The 22418-nt window shown below is 40.9% G+C and overlaps 1 protein-coding gene across 6 annotated transcripts in view; it reads right to left on the bottom strand.

The window, feature by feature from the left end:
- LRGUK (leucine rich repeats and guanylate kinase domain containing) overlaps window positions 1–22418 on the bottom strand; it is an 82758-nt gene that overhangs the window by 22679 nt on the left and 37661 nt on the right. For 5 of the 6 annotated variants that reach the window (XM_073328867.1, XM_073328868.1, XM_073328870.1 and 2 more), the window contains exons 11-16: window positions 21496–21615; window positions 12386–12482; window positions 11088–11201; window positions 7127–7328; window positions 5776–5889; window positions 1688–1845 (exon numbers count right to left, since the gene is read on the bottom strand). In XM_073328867.1, coding sequence (XP_073184968.1) covers window positions 1688–1845; window positions 5776–5889; window positions 7127–7328; window positions 11088–11201; window positions 12386–12482; window positions 21496–21615 — 805 coding nt within the window. The remainder of the gene's footprint in view (window positions 1–1687; window positions 1846–5775; window positions 5890–7126; window positions 7329–11087; window positions 11202–12385; window positions 12483–21495; window positions 21616–22418) is intronic. The other variant, XM_073328869.1, reaches the window with a different exon arrangement.

Below are 22418 nucleotides of genomic sequence, written 5' to 3'. Positions count from 1 at the left end.
AGTCTTTTTATGCTCTTTCTCACTTTGCCATTCTACACATAGGAAGCAAGGAATGCAGTTGTAGCAGTCATGCCATATGCTTTTGTTGCCAAAAGTAAAGGAATCATTTCTTCTTCCAAATGGAACAATTAAACAGGATTTTACTTTAAATTCATAACAGACATATTTACAATCTTTAATATTAAAAATTATTGGAGCTGCACTCATGTTTCACATTGGAGCACTTACTGACTGACATTTCAGTTGATCCTACAGAACCTCATCATACACATGAACAAATATATTGGGCACTTAGAAGGCCAAGTAAATAGCTTGGCAGATATTCCCAGCAACGAACATGGAAACTAATAAAGGAAGCCTTCTAGCCCACTGAAGAACTTAAACCCGGGCTAAATTATAGCCACCTTCATCATAAAATACTTATTTCCCTGGCTTGACAAAATGTAAAGTGTCAATATAAGATGCAATAAAGAGAGAGAGACATAAATCGCTGTGATACAGATGACGGCAGAAAGCTGCTGAAGTGAGAGAAACACAGCCTTCTCCTTCAGTTTAAGCTAATATATATTCTGATGAAATAGACATAAAATGAAATGACAGTTATTTAACTCTACATGGCATGAGACATGGGATTTTGCTTAAGATGTCTGAAAGATGGGAGGGTTCCCTGTCTGGGTAGCCCATTTTACAGTCATACCTTTCTCCCCACTAAAGAAAGCCTTTTTTTAAGTCTTGGATAGCGGTGATTTTTTTTGATTCTCTGCTCCATCCAGAATCAAAACTCTAGACATCAGAATCAGGTATAGCTTGCTATAAATACAGAGATAGTGGCAATAACTATCTAGCAAGCCAGGCCTGCCCAAACCATCATTCATCATTATGACCTCATAGCCCTGGAATGGAACATATTTTGAAGCTTCCATTGTTTTTTTCTTTCCCCTGCCGTTGTCATGGAAAAGGATCATTAGAAATATCTGCTTGACAGCACCAACTCCACCACAGCCTGCAAGGAGAGTGAATTAAAGTCTGCCTTTAGGGAACAACCTATAAAAAAAATGAAGCTTAGATTGCACAAGGTTGTTTAAAATTTAAGCACACTGTTGAGTCTCTGGGCCAAAAAAAGAAGAAAAAGCAGCAGTGAAACATGTCTGAATTCAATCTCTGGTGACAACCATGCCAAACATGCAGCCACTCAGGTGAATGAGAGTTTTGTCATTGACTTCAGTGGGAGCAGAATCGGGTTCAAAGCTCTTGATGTCCTGTTAGACAATTTCCTTGTATCTCATGGCAGCATATCCATTATTTATCCTGAATTTGGATTGTTTCCATGCATTCTTGTAGAAGTATATAGGAGCTGATCCTCATCCAACTTAAACCACATAAATCAGAAGCAACTCCAACAGAATCAATGAAGTTACTCTGGTGTAAAACTGGTGTGAAAAGATTAAGCCCACAGTTCCCTACCCCATCTCCCCCTCAGATGATGATGCTCATGACATTTTCTTTCAGCTGCCTTTGGTACGCTTGATTCTGGGCATTCCACTCTGGGAAAATATTGACAAACTGGAAGGAGTTCAGAGAACAGCAGTAAAAATGATATGGGGGCTGGAGGGATAGACCAAAGCATAAACATCCTACTCATAGGTTAGCATTCTATATGTTTAAAATTAGAGCATTTCCCCCTTACCACTGGTGTTTTTTGTGCGGCAAGTTTGGCTGAGATTCTAACAGAGTAGTTTCTGGCTGAAGAGTCCGAAAATTCATTGATGTCAGAAGACTGGGCAATTCTAATGGTCCCTCCACTGGTTAAAGTTTTGTGATCTCCAAAAGACAGTGAGCTGGAATCTAGTAGGGAACAGATATAGTTATTATTGCAACAAAACCCTTAATTTAAACTCTGTTTACAAGAAGTTGAAATCCTGTTGAAGAAACTCCATGTCTGCAGTTGCAGAATAACCAGGTACCTTTTCACACTGTTCTGGGTTTGTAAGTGGTAAGAATGAAAGTTAAAAAGATAATAAGACACTCAGTTCTAAGAAATAGATGCCAGGGAATGGAATAAAAATACTTAGCACTTTTTGTAATTTGTAAAACACTTTACAAATATTAACCAATTCATCCTCAAAATACCTAGGGAAGTGTAGGCTCCCAAAAATACTCAAAACAGAAACCACTGAGGGACACTGATGGTGTACAGCATGTTGCTTTGCTTAATTTTATTTGCCTGAGGTGCTAGCTATTAAACATTGTTACCACTGTTAAGCTGTTTAAAGACTATGTTTGACCTACCTCACAGCCAGGGAATTTGAATCACTTGCCCTTCCTTTTGTCAGAATCATTTGCACCTGAATTTTTGTGCATACAATTCACCTCTGGGCGCAAATGTAAGTACTTGCACCTCTACCTGATTTACAGGTAGTCAGAAATGCAACTAAACCAGATAGCTGGAGATATAACTAGCTCACTTTTTTCAAGCAAAATTTGAGGGTGCAAAACTACAGCCACAAATAAGGAGGCTGGGCTTCAGTTTAGCTAACAAATTACCCCTAAATATCAATTTAAAATTTAAAGAAAACCCTTACGAATATTTATATTATGGCAGTGTTTGGAAAACCCAGTCAGGAGAAAGGCTCCATTGTAGTAGGTGCTGTACAAAAGTAGTTCTCTCAAAGTACCTACAATCTAAAGAGAAGAGTAATAAATGAAGGGTGGAGGAGAGGGAGACAATCAAATACATACAATCTTACACACACATATTCATATTTTGTGTATGTTTGGTTTTGTAATTATGTAATAAATAAATGCCAACTTTCCCCAAATGTCTCTCAGCCTAGCCAGCTCAAGTTGCTGATATGCATATGCTGGAATTTCTAGTAATTAAAACAAGGGAGTTATGGCTCCTGAGTTCTATTCCAGGTGCTGCAAATGATTAACTGAGCCTGATTTACAGACATGCTGAGCACCCACCACTCCCACCAACTTCAGTGGGAATTCTGAGTGCTCAGCACCACTGATAATCAGCTACAGCACCAATGTCCCATCTGTGAAATGTTGTGAAGTATGTATTCCTATCCAGAGTGTTGTGAGGCTTACCTAATAGTTATAAAGCACCGACATCTTGGATGAAAGCTGCTACGTACGTGCAAAGCATTATCATCATATGAGTACGGTAATTTCTTCTATAAAAAGTGTTTCAAAAGAAGAGCTTATTGATTTCTCCCAGTGTCTTTATTCTGTACATGAACAAAAGATCTCAAATGGCAGCTCATTAAAAAAAAAAATTAACAACCTATCATAATATCAGAGAACCAATCTTCTCCCTTCTACTCTCTTACTAAAAATGTCCAAAATAAAGTCAACCTTGAGGCAAATTCTTTAAAATGAATTATTTCACACAGTCCATAAGAAGAGATACTCTCTCCAGAACTAAGATATTTAAATTTATTTAAACTCCTATAAATGAAGCTCTAAGTGTATTTAACGATGCATAGTCAATTTAAAAGTTACTTTATGGAGAGCAAAATTACCAAAACCCAGTACTATTAATGGAATTTCTGTGGCTAGCAACAAAGTACAAATTGACAATTCCAAAATGTGAAAGAATATTAAGATTTTGTTAAAGGAATGTCAGGTGCTTTAGACAGAACATATTATAATTAGATAAGATTCTCTTCTGTCCGTAATCCTTCCACATTGCGCTCCCTCCTGTGCCAGAAAGTTCTAGTTCCTAGTGAAGTGGTTCTCAAACTGTGGGTTGGGACCCCATTTTAATAGGGTCACCAGGGCTGGCTTAGACTTGCTGGGGCCCAGTGCTGAAGCCCAACCCCCACCACACAGGGTCAAAGCCTAAACCCGAGCACTTCAGCCCTCAGCAGTGGAGCTCAGGTTACAGGCCCCCTGCCTGGGGCTGAACCCCCACCATCTGGGGCAGTGGGGCTCAGACAGGCCCAGGCTTCTGTTCCCCTTCCTGGGGTCATGGAGTAATTTTTGTTGTCAGAAGGGGGTCATGGTGCAATGAAGTTTGAGAACACCTGCCCTAGTGTTTTAGCAGAAAATAACTAACAGCAAGATTGCAAGAACAAGATACAGCATACATGGTAACCTGCTTTTCCAAAATCCAGTCAGCCCCACAAGCCTTCCCTAACCTCAGACAAACACTGGCACTTCTAGAAGTGAAAATTAAGATAGTCCAGATTTAGATTAAATTTACTGGTTTCTTTAGAAAGCTACCTGTCATGGTAGTATCTATATGTTACAATCCATGTTGAGGCTTTTCATTTCCCACAGAGTAATCAACATTTATTAATTCTTTCAGGATATGAAACCACTTGACCTGAAAAAGTGATGAATTTTACACTATCTGTCATGAACACTTTGGTGCCAGTCTTACGCTTTCTTCAGATTCTCTTATCTGCAGCCTTGCAAGCCATGCAGAAAGTCACGACTATTGGCTCTTCCCCTGTTTAGGAAAAGTGTCACCCTCCTTCAGCACTGGATTTAAAGTAACCTATGAACTGTGGAAGCTCTTGGAGAAAAGAGCTATCATAAACAAGTTTCTTGTCTCCCTTATTACACAACTCCCTGTCAAGAAACTCTCTGTCTCCCCTCCCTCGTTCCCACTGAGGGCTCCATTAACTACAGGAGTGTATAGCCCAAATAGAGGAGACAGAATGGAATCTAGGGCCAGAAGAAGGATGGATTTCTTAAATAATTTACTTGTCATTAGGGAGAAGCACGTCTCACCATTAAGCATGTCTTCACCACAGAGTTAGCCCAGGTGTCTCCCTTAAGTCTCCTGCTGTCCACACATCTGAATTTAGTGGTGCTTTATACCTGAGCTAGCTGGCCCAGCTGGGGGTATGGGTGAGAGCCTGGGTTCCACTTTCACTGAGGCTGGTACGCCACCCACTTTGCAGTGAGAATGCGGGCTATATCACTCGAGTGCTGATAGTCCTGCGGTGCCTTCCCACCATTCCCCCGTGTGTCGAAAACGATAGACAAGTTCTCCCACAATTCACTGGGAAAGACTCCTAAAGAGGCTTAGTTTATTGCAGCACAAAGAATCATGGGATATGCCCCCAAAGCCCTAGCGACACACATAGAAGTGTGCAGCACCACTGAGGACAAAGTAACTCAGATGTGGCTGTGCCGTGTGGCTGTACCCAGGCTAGGTTAACCCAGGTGTCAATCACCCAGGCTAACTCGGCAATCAGGAATTATTGTTAAAAGGAGATGGGGGTTATTGGCCAATGGCAAGAGGGATCCTGATTTGGAGAGACCCCATTCATATCCCTGTTCACCAGGCCAGGGGGAATGTAAGTGTTCAGCCTCAGAGCTCCAATTCTTTTTTCTCATTAGTCTGATAGGCACAAAGATGGCAGCCAAGGAGACATGTTTTGTGTTGTGAATCTCCCTTAAAAACCTTCCCTGATGAGTGGATATCTATCCGCTAGGGAATAACCTGCCTCCATATAACATTAGGGTCACACAATGCGCTTTTCCCAACATTGTTCTCCCAAGTCAGTTGCCATATAAAGTAACTATAAGTAACTGGAAGGAGCAGCATCACAGACTCGGTTCCTCGGAGAGGGGCAGTCAGAGAGGCACATTACTCAGTGGGAGGCCTGGGGAGTTTTCACAGGCCAGTAATCATGGAGGCCACCTCTCTCACAGATAGGGCACAAAGGTTTCTAATTGACAAGTAATTAGTAACATTCTCCTAATAAAGTTGGTGTTAGTTCCTGACTGGCACAGTTGGAAAGTCATGTACAGTACCTGTGACTATTTTGTCGTCCAAGACGCGACTGCTGTCCAAATCTGAAGGCTGTACCATACCTAGATATTCCTTTATGAGGAGACTCAGCTGGGTGTATGCCTCATCGTAATCATCTACAGGAAACAGTTGCACATTTCAAGGAGGGAGGGAAAGGATGTATGACAAAAGAACAGCCATGCACCAGCACGAAATTATAACAGAAGTCAGAGATGAAAATGTCCTGTTAGCTCACCCAGCATATCTCCCTACCAGTTTGGGCTTCTTCTCCACAATACATTCTCTGGTAAATGTATTCCCAGTCTAGCTGTAAATGTTCCTCAAGTGATGAGGTGAAACCTCATCACTTGAGGAACTTCCCTTGGGAGAATAATCCACAGCCTACTACTGTGAAGAAGCATTTCCTAAATTCAGCTACATTCTAAACTCCTATAAGTCAGCCTAAATGTTCTTCTCAATTTAATTTTATTTATTGCCTTTTATTTCTTCTGTTTTACACTAAAAATGTAAGGCTGCCTATCCCTGGCTTCAGGTGTCCTTAACAATAGTTAAAAATATGATTATAATAATTCACAAGGCCAGCTATTTCATCTAAACCCTAGACCCAAATCCACCGCAGCAATGGCCAGTCAAAAAAAATATCTAGGAAAAATCCCCTGTCCCACTACTTGCTACCCTCCCCTCATGATTTTCTCTCACTCCCTAAACAACAGGGAGAAAACATCTGAGAAAGATCAACAGATTCAATTATTTTACCCAAAGGAGGTGATCAAGTTTCAAAGTAGAAGGGTCCTCACAGAGAAGGCCCTTGCAGCAGTTCCTCTCTTTATGCCCCTGCGGACCTCAACAGTGGCAGTATGGCACAGGGTAAAAGGCAGCCAGACCTCAGGCCATTTAGGGATTAACAGGACAAAAACAACACACTGAACTCCATTCAAAAACCAACAGACAATTAGGTCCAGATCCTCAAAGGATCTGAATACCTTTGAGGATCTGGAACTTAGGGCAGATCACGGAACTTCAGTGGAACAGCCTCATGAAAGACACTGCATAACAAATGTGCAGCTGATTCTACACCAGGTTCAATTTCTTGATGGATTTAAGATGTAGCTAGCACATAATGCAGTAATTCAATCTTGAGGTGACAAAGATACAAATCTGCAGTTCTTTATGTCCTCTGGATAAGAACTAGCTGGGTTCCATTTCTGGCAGACTCAAACCAGCTACTCTGAGCATCAATTTGCCTTCCCTAGTTTTTGTTTCAGAGATGACTTTATCTGCATGGCAGTTTGGGGGCATCCGTTGCCATCACCCTGGGTAATCAGATTCTTGGTACAAAAGAGGTTAACTCACCTGTGTTAATTACTGCATCAAAGTATCCTGGAAAATCCTGATTTATTTTGATATACATGTCCACTCTGGAGACTGCAGTTTCAATCTCTGGCCTGCTAAACAGCCCCTTCCTCCGCAGATGTCCCTCATATTTTTCTTTGTTCATTGGTACTAACAGGATATATCGAGGTTCAAAGTAGGTATTTTTCAAACTTTGCACACCCTTTAAGATTAGACAGAAAGCACCCAATAATGTTTTATTCCTGAAACTCAGTGACTACTTACTGACATGCTGTGTTCATGATGACCCCTTACTTATTACAAACCATCATATTTAGCAATGTTGGTAAGTTATTTAAGTCTATGGTCTTCAAAATCTGGCATCGAATTCATCTTGGAGTGAGTGAGTACAACTCCCAGGAACCCTACAGTTCATTGGTGATTTAAAGCACCTTGCTTTCATATACCTGCCTAGTAACTGTTTTTCCTGTTAGGCCCTATCCTTTGTCCCCCCCTTATTTTGCATGTCAGAAGTCATACTACTGTATTTCTTACAACCATTTTCTGACCAATTTATACCCCACATGTCACTTTCACCACCACTGAATTTGGCCCTTTCATTTTTACAATGAACCACATCAGAATCTTCTTCTCAATCAGAATGTGTTTCTAACTGATGCTGAGCAGCCTGATAACTTTTGGAGAATGAGGGTTTATTAAACCACAGTAGTTTATGATGGTAAGCGAACTGCTTTTGAATTTTTGACGGCATCTCTTGTACCAAACCATGATATTCTGAGAAAGGGGGAAGTCTACATCCGCACTAAACATACCTGAATAGCATAAAGAAATAAAAAATACAGTATGTGACATTTATACAGGATCCTAAAGCACTTGGCACAGATCAACTGGCTTCTCTGTTTGAGTCCAAATTCTGCATATGTGGCTATATAATGGTGAGGGGAGGAAGGCTAATATGTGAGGGCCAGACAAAACTGCAGCTGTCTGCTCTGGGTACCATATGGGCTGCTCCATCCTGACTTCCCCCACAACCATCTGGGATATACAAATGCCCAAAGGCAAAGGAGAGAAGACAGAGCTATATAGCTCCATCCCATCCAATCTACGGCTAGGCCTAACCAGCAAAAATGAGTCCTGAGTGAGTACCTTAGGCCTCCAATCCTATAAACCTGAACATGATTAACTTCAAGCATGAGAACAGTTCTACTGACTTCAATGACACTGTTCAAGTACAAAAGTATTTGCGGGATGAGGGTCTTACATACCTACACTTAGGGCAGGTCTACATTACAAGCTTGGTTTGGTACAGCTGCACTGATGCAGCTGCACAGTTGTAGCGTCTGCTGAAGACACTCTCTCCCGACAGCATCATAATTTGCAGCATCCAGCCAACATACCACTGGGTTGAGGTCAGTTTAGTGTGTCGCTCAGGAGTGTGGATTTTTCACACCCCTGAGTGACCTAGTTATACCGAAGTAAGCATATAGCGTAGACCTGACCTTACTTACATATGCCCCTGAAATAAAAAGGAATCGGAGGGTGGCCCACAAAGTGGTGGGAATAGAGAGATGCAAGGAACCCCTCGTGTTTGCAATAAGCTCTGTCTACAAAAGCAACAAAATGTGCCTTCAAGTGTAAAACAAATCAAAAACCAAAAATGATACATCACTAAAATGAGGGGTGGGGATGGAGTCTGTGTGGGGACCAACCAAAACTTAAAACTGAAGACGTATCTGAAAAATAGGATTGAAACTTAAATTGTACACCTAATGTGCACATGCAGCCACTGCAATTTTATGTTCAAATGGGGTAACTGTATGCACCAATGGCCACGTAAACAAGGGATGGGTCCTGAAAGTGCCCTGGAACATCTCCCCTCACTGTGTTGCAGAATGCAACAGGTACTTCACTGACTAGAAATATAGTTATTACAAAGGGGACAAATCCCACCTCCTAACAGTGCAGAGGTGATAGATTAAAGGGTATTAAATGGCTCAAATGTTTAGCCTCAGCTCATGAACCATAATTAAAGTGTTCTTTTAATAGGCATGAATCACTTTTGTTAGGGGCTTAGGAGATGATAATGAACTTGAAGCCTTTCTGCTTCAGATGCATAACTCACCATTATGGTTTGTCATCAACAGGTAGAGGCCACAGCAATGCAGACTGCTGCATAATTATTACACGCTTTAGAACTCTGGCACCAGAGATATTTCTTAACTAGATGTTTATGATATTGCTGTTGATAATATCCAATAAAGACAAAGTAACTTCCCTATTCATATACAGGCCCTAACTTCTCCATCATTTAGTAATACACCTATTTTGAGAAGCAGTCAAGCTTTATGAGACACATCCCACTGTGTCATGTCCAGTTTGTCTTCACTTGTGAATTTAGGGTCCTAGCCTGTGAGAAGCTGAGCATCCTCAATGCCTGTTAAAGTCAATGGGAGTTGAATATGCTAATACCTCAAAATAGGCACTCAGATTGCAAGATCAGACCATTTAATTGTTGGCCCTTTGATACAGAGCTATCGCTATACAGTGGCTTGTACATTTCTGGCAATATATAAATGATTAATAATAATGCACATAAACTACTCCCACTGAATCTTGTAGGCACCTAAATTTACTCGGCACCTATATTTTTGCAATAAAAAGTTCGCTAGGCACCAATGTTTCTGTCTCTGTGCATGTGCACTGCTGCCTCCCACAAGTCCCAGAGCAATCTACAAACCAGGAGAAGAAAGATGTTCGGCTGCCAAACCACAGGCGGGGCCTGATTCGGAAGGTGTGCTCAGAGGCAGCCTACCAGATTGGGCCCCTCAGGCAAATTGACACAAAACCACCAGAGAGGGCATAACTTTTTTATCCCAGTGCTTAGAGTACTCATCTGGGAGATGCCTGGTTCAAGTCCTTCCTCCACCTGAGAGGAAGAAGGGATTTGAACTGAGATCTACCACCTCTCAGGTGAGAGCTCTAACCACTGAGTTATGGGGTATTCTGTTGTGGGGCTGTCTCAATCTCTCCTGTTGAAGCTGTCTTACTGTGGATCAATAATTAAAGAGTCACGTGGGTCAGAGAGAGAGAGCGCAAGCGAGCACAAGCATGAGAATGACTCTATAGTCCAGTGGTTAGAGCACTCACCCAGGCTCCACTCATCCTACTCCAATGACTCTTTAGTTATTTATTCACAGTGGAAAAGCTTCAACAAGAGAGAATGAGGGAGCCCCATAACAGAATATCCCATAGCCAGTGGTTACAGCAGTTACCCGAGAGGTGGTGGATCTCAGTTCAAACCCACCTGGGAGGGACAACTTGAAGCAGGCATCTCCCACATCCCAGATGAGTACCCTAACCACTGGGCTACAAGTTATAAGGGAGGGGTATCCCATCTGTGACTTGCTAGCAGAGATGGCACCTCCCTGCAGCCTGATCTTAGACACCTATCTCCTTGAGGGACTTAGCACACATCCCTCTGGTCATCTTCCTCTGGCTAGCTTAGGTGTTTCCCTGCCTGGCAAGCTAGCTTTTGTGAATAGCATTTTAAGGCCCCTATCTCTCCCCATTCATTGTATGGGGAGCCTAGGCACCTAACTCAGGGTTCGTGAATCGCAGTATGTTTCTATGATTTTCTAGACTCCCAAATGTTGGGGGTTTTGATGCTCAGCTTAGCAACATCTAACTCCTTTTGTGCATCTAGGCCCAGTAACCTGCCCAAGGTCACTCAGGAAGTCTGTAGCAGAGCAGGGAATTGAACCTGGGTCTCCCAAGTCCTACCTTAGTGCCCTGACCACTACATCATCCTTCCTCTCACATGAGAGGAATTCTCATAATGAGAATTATTTAATTAGAGCAGAAACTACAAAGGTAAATGTTATTCTTTTGGATTGATAATGAACACGTTTCCATGTTTTGTTTTTCGATGATGTTATAATGGTTAAGTAATAGTAACGCCTACCTCTATTTCCAAATGAACACAGCTTGCCAGTCCCTCTCTGGCAATGGATTCTACAGTATCTCTTCCTAATCCGTAGTAGTGGCTGCTATATTTATAGGTTGCAATAAATTTCCCCTGAAATTAAAATGGTGATGTGTCATGACAATGGAAAGATTGTAATGAAAACAGCTTTCCTACAGAAGCACAGTAAAAATTATTGTTCTAGACTTGGTTACCATTAGTACACAGCTCCACAAAGCCTAAATCATCAGTGATAACAAGGCCACCTGGGGTGCACAACTTGCAGAGAGCAGCAAAGAACAGGCCTCAAGGGTGCAGGCTGTACATTGTTTGGGAATAATAAAACATCAGCTCATTGAAAACAAGCAGCTGATGGATTACAACTTTACATTGGTTATTCATTCACCCTGCAAAGAAGCACAAGATCTAAAGCAAGAGGCATCTTCCTTTGACAGTGCCTCAAAATGAATGGCAGCACTGGATAAAAGAGAAGATACCAAAGAGGAAAGTGGGTACACAAAGCAAACCTGCAAGGGGAACATATACTTGGGAAATAAATTTCAACAGTGAAACTTGGCAAAAAAAAACTTTGGTGCCCAGTACTTTGTGTCCAAAGATATTCTTTGGAAATTAAACCACACTGTCATTGAGAGGTAAACACTAAACATCAGTTCAATGGCTTATGAATGTGTAGGCCTTGTGTATCTACCAATAAAGTACTATAATTGGGCTTTTTGCACCCAAACTGCATTGGGAGTAAAGATATGCACCAGAAGCAGTAGCTGGAGACATTCTGTCTAGAGAGAGAAGAGAAGCAGGTACAATGTCTCCAGGGTCAATCTGCTATCTTTTAAATCCTGTGCTCCCCATAGGGCTCCTAGAACATTGAGAAACATGGTAGGACCCTATCCACAAGCCTCGTTTTGGCTTTCTAGCACCCCTATCCTCCCCACCCCCCAACACACACACACACACACTTGGTATTCACATATGCAAATGACCTATTATTTATTAATATTACAATAGTACCTAAAGACTCCAACTGATCTATGTGCCCCACTGTAAAAGGTACTGTAGCTAAACACAGTAAGAGACAGTCTAGCTGACCATTTGCACAAATAAATACCTAATTTGCACATGAAACTGTGCTTACTGGACATGCATATTAGTCATGTAATTGTGCACACATCTCATTTTTTCAGAAATCAGGCCTTTAGAAACTTTTTGTTTCAGTGAGATCCAGTGAACTCACTGATACTACAGGTTTAGGCCTACCAAGACACAAGTCCAATTCTTACCATGTTCAACATATTGTCAAACACCTCCTGAGAAATGAAGTAGTAATCAAGTCTGTTGTCTTCTCCGAAGTAAGATGCCCTCGTGGTGTGACAGGGGCTGGAAGATATATGATATGTTAAAGGAACCACCAGTTTTCAATCATTTAAGAAGCTGGTAGTGGAGGAGGAGGAGGGAAGAGCACGAGAAATCATTTTATTTTAAGCAGAGAAGAAATATGAGGACAATAAAGAGGTGCAAAATCATACCACTAATGCTGCATATTGGAAAGAATAACTATAAATGCAAAAAAACTGTATTACATTTGGGCTATAAATCCAAACACACAGGACGTCTGAGTGGAAGCTGTCACAGCACCGATAAGTAGGGAAGTGATAAATTCATCCTCCCCCCCACCCCCGCTTTGTTGACTCCTGGCTGATATATAGGAATCTTAGATACAGGAGGGGTGGTGGGAGGCAGGTTGAGCAACTAATAGAAGTAGATGGAGGGACCAGTGGTGAGCTCCAGAACCAGCAGTAAGAGGGTATCAGTGCTGGAATCAATGAGATTGGCTGGAAGTAGGGGGAGGAAAGGGAACTATTTCAAATGCACACTTCTATTTAAGAGCAACCATTTGAAGTATCTGACACATGAACTTTCTTTTGAGATGAGGGTCATACAAATATGAATCTGGCCAAATAGCTAAGTCTACATATGAAGAAATTTTAGTTTAAAGGCTCCAGTCCCTTCCTACACATTCTGTTTCACATAAGCACCAGCATATGGTCCTCAGTCACTCCTAACAGTGGGTCACATTCCTGAGAGGTGGTACTTTGCTAATAGTGTTTTTGTGCCACAGGACAAGCAGAACAAAAATGTTATGCATAGACTTACACTGACAATATTTTGTCTTCTTGACTGCTCCATCTCAGACAAAACATAGCAAAAAATATTCACATCTAAATATATGGAGCCTGGCTGTGTTATTAAAACACTGATAATGGATTTTAACCAGCTTTGCAAAATAAAACTGGACAGACAGCTTGTTTGCTGAGCTTTGGGTCTTGAAGCCTCAAGCTAGAGATCACAGAATGAAAAAAAGCCATGTCACACTTAGGGGCAGCATTGTCTAGGTCTGGGAACCCAGATTTCATTCCCAAGTGTGACACAAACATGCTTTATTTGGTATGGGTATTGGGTAACTGATGAAAAATAGAATATTTATGAGCCTGGTTCTCATTTATACTTAGGCCCTTTTACATTGCCAGAGTAGTGTAAAAGAACCCTACTGTGAGTGAGAATCAGACCCTTGTATGTCTATTACTTTCTGTGCCAAAACCTATGTGAGTAGATGTACCATTTGTGTTTAACTTTGAACTGCTTATTTCTTTCCGTTCTCTTTTTTTGTCCCATAGGTGTTTCAGTGGACTCCTAATACCATAAACTAGTCAGCACCAAGCACAACGGGTTCCTGGTCAATGACTAAAGCTCCTAGGTGCTACAGTAATATAAATAAAAAACCCCTTCCAAAAACAAGGCCCTTCTTGTTTTTATTTCTTTTGAGTTTTGATAATGAAGATCTTGTAAAGCCTCTCTTGTTTCCCTGTAATTTTATTAATTTGATCATAGAAATCTAGGGCTGGAAGAGATCTTGACAGGTCATCTAGTCCAATGGTTTTCAACCTTTTTTGGACCAGGACCCATTTGTAAACACTTGTGGCCAATCCCGACCCAATAAATAGCTTAAGTAGAAAACACATGAGTATTTTGGCCCCAAAATACTTTTTACCCACTACATGTAATAACAACAATAGTAATAAGTTAAAGAAGATCAACAGTCAAAATTAAAGGCAGAAATCAACAACAGGAACAGATTAACAACAGTATAATAAATCCTAGGTTCCATTTAATGAGAAACCCGAGCTTGCTGCCTTAGACAAATTAGAGGATTGGGCCAAAAGAAATCTGATGAGGTTCAACAAGGACAAGTGCAGAGTCCTGCACTTAGGACGAAAGAATCCCATGCACCGCTACAGACTAGGGACCAAATGGCTCGGCAGCAGTTCTGCAGAAAAGAACCTAGGGGTTACAGTGGACAAGAAGCTGGATATGAGTCAACAGTGTGCCCTTGTTGCCAAGAAGGCCAATGGCATTTTGGGATGTATACGTAGGGGCATTGCCAGCAGATCGAGGGACGTGATCGTTCCCCTCTATTTGACATTGGTGAGGCCTCATCTGGAGTACTGTGTCCAGTTTTGGGCCCCAAACTACAAGAAGGACGTGGAAAAATTGGAAAGAGTCCAGCAGAGGGCAACAAAAATGATTAGGGAACTGGAACACATGACTTATGAGGAGAGGCTGAGGGAACTGGGATTGTTTAGTGTGCGGAAGAGAAGAATGAGAGGGGATTTGATAGCTGCTTTCAACTACCTGAAAGGGGGGTCCAAAGAGGATGGCTCTAGATTGTTCTCAGTGGTAGCAGATGACAGAACAAGGAGTAATGGTCTCAAGTTGCAGTGGGGGAGGTTTAGGCTGGATATTAGGAAAAACTTTTTCACTAGGAGGTGGTGAAACACTGGAATGCGTTACCTTCGGAGGTGGTGGAATCTCCTTCCTTAGAAGTTTTTTAGGTCAGTCTTGCCAAAGCCTTGGCTGGGATGATTTAGTTGGGGATTGGTCCTGCTTTGAGCAGGGGGTTGGACTAGATGACCTCCTGAGGTCCCTTCCAACCCTGATATTCTATGATTCTATGCTCTTTGATGAGTTTAATCAAAGTTTGGTGTAATTTTAGTCAGCACAATCCAAAGGTCATGTTCAACATCCAGTCTCTTTCTGCTTTTGTTCTTCAGTTGAGTCAGGGCAGAGAATTCAGTTTCTCACAAGTATGTTATACTGACAGGCAAAATTACTATAATAGCCTGGCAAGCAAGAGCAGGATATTCCAACAGCAACACTGCACCAAAACTGGGGAAGGCTCATTTCAGTATATTTTCTCTGTAGACTGCGATCACAAGATAACTCGACCAGCTGAGATTCTTCCTCCATAGTAGACTAACATTTTCCAACACAACTCCAAATAGATCCATTTGGATAGTATCCATTAGTATCCATTCTTTTCCCTTGAGTTCTTTGTCTGGAAAGTAATCTCAGAATCTTTTGTGTAATTTAGTTAAATGATTACTGATTGTTTTCTTCAGTGCTTCCTGGCTAGCAGAATCTTTCCAATTTTTTGTTTCTAGACACTCATTACGAAACATGTCCATTCTATTATTTGAAACATGTTTGTTCACCAGAGAAAGTTTTTTTTTAATGCAACAATTTTATCAGTTTGCTCAAAGCGATCGTGCCCTCTTCCGTGTGAAGATGGATTCAAATAATTTGGATAATCAAATATATCTGCCATATATGCAACATGAGGAAGCCATGTGTCATTACTGAAGTGCTTTGCCAGGTGAGATTTTTTTTTCTTCCAAAAAAAAAAAAAAAAAAGCTGCCAACTCACTTTTAAGTTCAAATTCACGAGACAACACTTTGCCATGGGACATCCAGCGAACCTCAGCATCGTAAAGCAGATGTAATGTGCACTGCCCATTTCCTGACAGAAAACTTGAAAGCATCATGAATTCTTGGCATATTGTTTGATGTAATTCACAATTTTGACAACATCTTTAAGAGTTTTGTGACGCTCAGGTACCATGTCTTTAGCTGATAATGCCTCCCTGTGCAGGAAACAGTGGTTCCACATTGCACTGGGTTCTTTCAAAAAGATTATCTGAATAACTTCTGAATGTTTCCCTGTCTTTGAAGCAGCTCCATCAGTTGTAACACCAATACACTTCGACCAGCTCAATCCCACCGACTCCAAGTAATCATCCAATGCAACAAATATATCAGCAGCAGTAGTAGAAGTAGGCAAATCCACACTAAACAAGTACTGGATAGGGTAACTAGCTTTGTGGATGGGGGGAAGCAGTAGATGTGGTATATCTTGACTTTAGTAAGGCTTGTGATACTGTCTCACATGACCTTCTCATAAACAAACTAGGGAAATGCAACCTAGATGGAGCTATAAGGTGGGTGCAGAACTGGTTGGAAAACCATTCCCAGAGAGTAGTTATGAATGGTTCAGAGTCAAGCTGGAAGGGCATATCAAGTGGGGTCCCATAGGGATCAGTTCTGGGTCTGGGTCTGTTCAATATCTTCATCCATGATTTAGATAATGTCATAGACAGTACACTTATAAAGTTTGCAGACAATACCAAGCTGGGAGGGGTTGCAAGTGCTTTAGAGGATAAATGTAAAACTCAAAATGATCTGGACAAACTGGAGAAATGGTCTGAAGTAAATAGGATGAAATTCAATAAAGGACAAAGGCAAAATATTCCACTTAGGAAGGAACAATCAGTTCCACACATACAAAATGGGAAATGACTGCCTAGGAAAGAGTACTGCAGAAACAATCTGGTGGTCATAGTGGATGACAAGTTAAATATGAGTCAACAGTGTAGCACTGTTGCAAAAAAAGCAAACATCGTTCTGGGATGTATTAGCAGGAGTGTTGTAAGCAAGACACGAGAAGTAATTCTTCCGCTCTACTCTGCACTGATAAGGCCTCAACTGGAATATTATGTCTAGTTCTGGGCGCCACATTTCAGGAAAGATGTGGACAAATTAGAGGAAGTCCAGAGAATAGCAACAAAAATGATTTGACGGTCTAGAAAACATTACCTACAAGGGATGACTAAAAAAAATGGGTTTGTTTAGTCTAGAGAAGAGTAGACTGAGAAGGGACATGATAACAGTTTTCAAGTACATAAAAGGTTGTTACAAGGAAAAGGGAGAAAAATTGTTCTCCTTAGTCTCTGAGGATAGGACAAGAAGCAATGGGCTTAAATTGCAGCAAAATGGCTTAGGTTGGAGATTAGGAAAAACTTCCTAGCTGTCAGGGTGGTTAGGCACTGGAACAAATAGCCTTGGGAGCTTGTGGAATCTCCATGATTGGGGATTTTTAAGAGCGGGTTAGACAAACACCTGTCAGGGATGGTCTAGATAATACTTAGTACTGCCTTGTGTGTAGGGGACTGGACTCTCGAGGTCCCTTCCCATCCTACGATTCTATGATTCTTGAAAATCACTTTCCCACATGTGCCTCACAAAAACCAGCAAGATATGTATCAAATCGCACTCTGTATCAGTCTGTAAACAGTCACGTACTGAAAGACTATCAGCTGTTTGCAGTTTGAGGTCTTCTAAGATATCGCAGATTCTTCTCTGTATTGTATCACTGGAGAGAGGGATTGTTTTTAATTTTTTTGCAGCCGACTCACCCAATAATTCAGTGCACATGTCAATAGCAGAAGGTAAAATTAACTTCTCAGTGACCGTGTGAGCTTTTTTACATTTCACAATGCAGTGCACAAAAAGGTAAGAAGCATGCGATGCTTGCTCCCAGATAGTAGATACACATTCAAGTGTTTTTTGTGACATTTCCAAATCTTTCCTTTTTTGTTTAAAAAAATCAAGAGGCTTGTCTTTATAGCTAGAGTGCTTTGTCTAGAAATGCCTATGTAACTTTGATGGTTTTAGGCTTTCATTTGCTAACAGTTCAAGCAGATGACACACTGTGGCCTGTGTTCATCATTTCGGTCCTCAATAAATGAAAACCCAAGCTTTAAGTAAACAGGGTCGTACCTATGATTATTTTTCTTCTTAGGCTGTGATGAATTCCTGCTATCACTTGTACTTGCAGTTGCAACAGAACAGGTTTAAAATGTATCCATTTCACTGACTAAAGACTCACTTTGTGATTAAAATGCACACTCGTCACTGAAAGTTCTACATGGAACACTCATCTCCCATAACTTCCCGCTTTGCATTCGATTGTCTAATTTATGAGGCTACAAATGGGTCACAGAGGTAATGGATTCCATGATTTTATGTGACCTCTGTGACTTCAGCCCAGGGTGGCAAGGCTCTGGGCTCTCGCCCGCCCATGGGATGGCTCCAGACAGCCACGACCCTTTCCTACATTCTTGCGACCCGCTTTTGGGTCATAACCCCCACGCTGACGCAGGACCTTGACCATCCCTGAGATGTTTGTCTAACCTGTACTTAAAAACCTCCAATAATGGGGATTCTACAACCTCCCTAGGTAACCTATTCCTTACTTAACTTATATTTGGACAGTTTTCCTAATATCTAACCTAAATCTTCCTTTCTGAAAATTAAGCCCAATACTTCTTGTCCTATGTTCAGTGGACACGGAGAACAATTGATCCCTGTCCTCTTTATAACAGCACTTAAAATATTTAAAAACTGTTATCAGGTCCCTCCTCAGTCTTCTTTTCTCAAAACTAAACATGCCCAGGTTTTTTTAAACTTTTCCTCATGAGTCAGACTTTCTAAACTTTTCATCATTTTTGTTGATTTTCTCTGGACTTTCTCCAATTTGTCCACATCTTTCTTAAAGAGTGGTGCCTAAAACTGAATACAGTACTCCAGCTGAGTCCTCACCAATGCTGAGCAGAGCAGGACAATTACTTCCTGGGTCTTACATACAACCCTCCTATTAATACACTCCTGAATAAATAAATATCTAAGTCAAAGGGGAGAGATTTTTTTTTCCCCTGTACTGAGATCTTAGATTTAATGTGGAATAAATTCTTTTCTTTAATACAACTGAGTTATAAACCACTAAGAAATTAAGTTTATAATGCAGAGGCTGACAGATCCTTAACTGTAGCAGCACTAGTGTGTACCACTACTTTATCAGTGAACTATGGCAAATGAGAACAGTGTGGTGCACATGGACCCTATAAAACTTTAACTTCAAAGGCTTGATTTTCTCAAAGATATTACAAACATATCCAGCTTTAAAGGACATTCCTGAGCACAAACCAGATGGTCTCAGTGTCCAATTTCATTTTATTTATTTTTTGAAAGACTTTTACCCATTACAACTTTTTTAATTGCAAGGCCATGTTCACATTTGAACTGCCAGGATACCTTACACAAAATACATTTTTAATGAGTGGACTGTTTGAAATTTAAAACAGTAAGCCATAAAATTGCTGAAATCTCCACTGAATAATTAAAATACAACTTTGCTTTGTAGTTGCAATGTTCTGCTCTGTTAAAATTCTCTCTCTCCTTTTTTCTCATACATAAAACTTTTGAGGAATAATACATATAAAAAACAATGCTTTTGGAAATCAGACAGTGCTTGGAAAATTCGGGCCAGTTTTCAATTAGTTATAATTTCCAAGCTGGTCTCTCAAAGCACTCATTGTGCACGATTTTTCCAATCTTGTAACCATCACAGCTTTTCTGTCAAAAAGTCCTTTGGACTTGCTAGTCATGTGACTTAATCTAGCATTATAAAATATTACAAACACCCAGCAGATCTTCACATTATAGGACTTGAGTTGAAGGAGGTGCCTATTATATAATATCACTGATACTCAGTCTAGGGTTCTGTGGTGCTGGGCATCCAAAGAACTAATTCCGCTTCTACATTGTCAACTATTATATATGCACTTAAGGCTCTATTCTTATGACTTATTACATTAGTACCCAGAGGCCCCATTGTGTTAGGTGCTGTACATATACATAGTAATGTATATAGATACATACATAGTCCCTGCCCTGAGGAACTTATAGTTTAAAATAAGGCAAAATGCAACAAGTGAGCACCAGTAACACATGGCTACACAGATTACTGCAATGTGTACTATATAGCACTACCTTTGAAAGGTAGAAGTTACAGCTGGTGAAGAATGAAGGAGGCCCATTTGCTTTGTCAGAATTAGCTACAAAAAGATTATTACACTGGTCCAGCTACCTTGAAATTTAGACTCTACAGCTGGTGAAGAATGGAGGATTCCCACTTTGTCGGCATTAGTCACAGAAAGCATATTGTAATAGTTCAGTAATTACACTGGCATCCTATTCACTTCTGGATGCAATATGTAGGTGCCCTGTATAGATGCACCCTAACACTTTTGTAGTGGGGTGTGGCAGGCTGGCAGTTTCTTGAAATATCCTGAATGAACTTTACTGAATTAAGTTAAACCTTACAGAGTTAGTTTTAACATCTTTGGAGTTCATTGTATTAAAAATGCAATTGTGTATGTGTTATTGTGGAACTGTATGTATTTCCATGGGAAAGGTAAATAGGAGAAGAGCAGGGGGTGATTAGGCAAATTCACTCAGGTTGTAACATCTCCAGAGAAACCACCCCCATGGCAAAGTATACACACACTATTTCCAACTGGATTCTCCAGAGACTGACAGATAAGGAAAGAATTTTTGGACAAATAGGCTGGTCTTAAACTGGCTCATGGCCTTCTTCCCGATTCAGAAAATGGACAGGACCCCTGGTCCATGGAGGGTCCCAATCCTCAGGGTAGGGATTGAAGGACTGGGTCCTCCAGAACCCATGATAGGCTTGGGGTTATTTGGCAACCTTTTGGAATGCATGTAAGTTTTTTTATTGTTTTAGTATATTTTCTCTGTAATGTTTTGTACCTTAAGACTAAAGTAGGCTTGCCTAGGAAGTGCTGTGTGATAACATATCTGTTGACAATCAATCTCACTCTGAAGAGAAAGTAAGGGGGTGTCCTTGAGCAACCTGTCTGTGCTGGGAAATACACAGTGAAGGTAGGGAACTATGCAGCCTGGGAATACCCTGGTCCAAAGGGAGAGGGATGCGGGCCTCCATCCAGAAAGAAAATAGCTGGGGAGCTGGAAGCCAACAGTAGGTGCCCTTGCTGAACCTGAGGGGAAATACAAGTGCAGTTGCCCTGAACTGTGACACAGTAACATGAACTAAAGGAAAAGTTCAGATGAATGGATGGATGGACAGACAGATAAAAGGAGCAGTAAAAAGGTGCTGATTTTGCTTTGCAGTTCACTTTTAAAAGAATCTTGATAATTTATATAGCATATTAAAAAATAAGGAGATATTATATGATGACCTCAGACAGCCTAGATCTAGTAGGAGACAGAACGCCTTGCAATGACCATTTAACAGTCTTCTGTAATATTTAACTTAAAAAAAAAAAAAAAAAAAGCAACAATTTGAGCCATGACTGCACTCGATGGTCTCTTAAACTGATAAGAGTAAATTTACCTGTATCTGAAGAAATTGTTGAACTGTCTGCAGATCCTGTGAGAAAGTTCCCGCTTTCCACAGGCCATGGGTCCAACTAATATTAACATGGGGTAGGGAGCATCAAGACTAGGCAAAGTGCTGCAAGGAGGAAAAACAAACAAGGCATATCATAAATATAAAGGGAAGGGTAAACCCCTTTAAAATCCCTCCTGGCCAGAGGAAAAATCCTCTCACCTGTAAAAAGTTAAGAAGCTAAAGGTAACCTCACTGGCACCTGACCAAAATGACCAATGAGGAGACAAGATACTTTCAAAAGCTGGGAGGAGGGAGAGGAACAAAGGGTCTGTGTCTGTTGGTATGCTGCTGTTGCCGGGGATAGAACAGGAATGGAGTCTTAGAACTTTTAGTAAGTAATCTAGCTAGGTATGCGTTAGATTATGATTTCTTTAAATGGCTGAGAAAAGAATTGTGCTGAATAGAATGACTATTTCTGTCTGTGTGTCTTTTTTGTAACTTAAGGTTTTGCCTAGAGGGATTCTCTATGATTTGAATCTAATTACCCTGTAAGGTACCTACCATCCTGATTTTACAGGGGTGATTCCTTTATTCCTATTTACTTCTATTTCTATTAAAAGTCTTCTTGTAAAAAAACTGAATGCTTTTTCATTGTTCTCAGATCCAAGGGTTTGGGTCTGTGGTCACCTCTGCAAATTGGTGATGATTTTTACCAAACCTTTCCCAGGAAGTGGGGTGCAAGGGCTGGGAGGATTTTGGGGGGAAAGACGTGTCCAAACTACGTTTCCCAGTAAACCCAGTTAGAGTTTGGTGGTGGCAGTGGTTATTCCAAGGACAAAGGATAAAATTAATTTGTACCTTGGGGAAGTTTTAACCTAAGCTGGTAAAAGTAAGCTTAGGAGGTTTTCATGCAGGTCCCCACATCT

The sequence above is a fragment of the Lepidochelys kempii genome, chromosome 1 (assembly GCF_965140265.1).
Source record: "Lepidochelys kempii isolate rLepKem1 chromosome 1, rLepKem1.hap2, whole genome shotgun sequence".
Classification (NCBI taxonomy): Eukaryota; Metazoa; Chordata; order Testudines; family Cheloniidae; genus Lepidochelys; species Lepidochelys kempii.
Note: the sequence above shows the minus strand (reverse complement) of the source record. Positions and strands in the feature narration are given on the sequence as shown.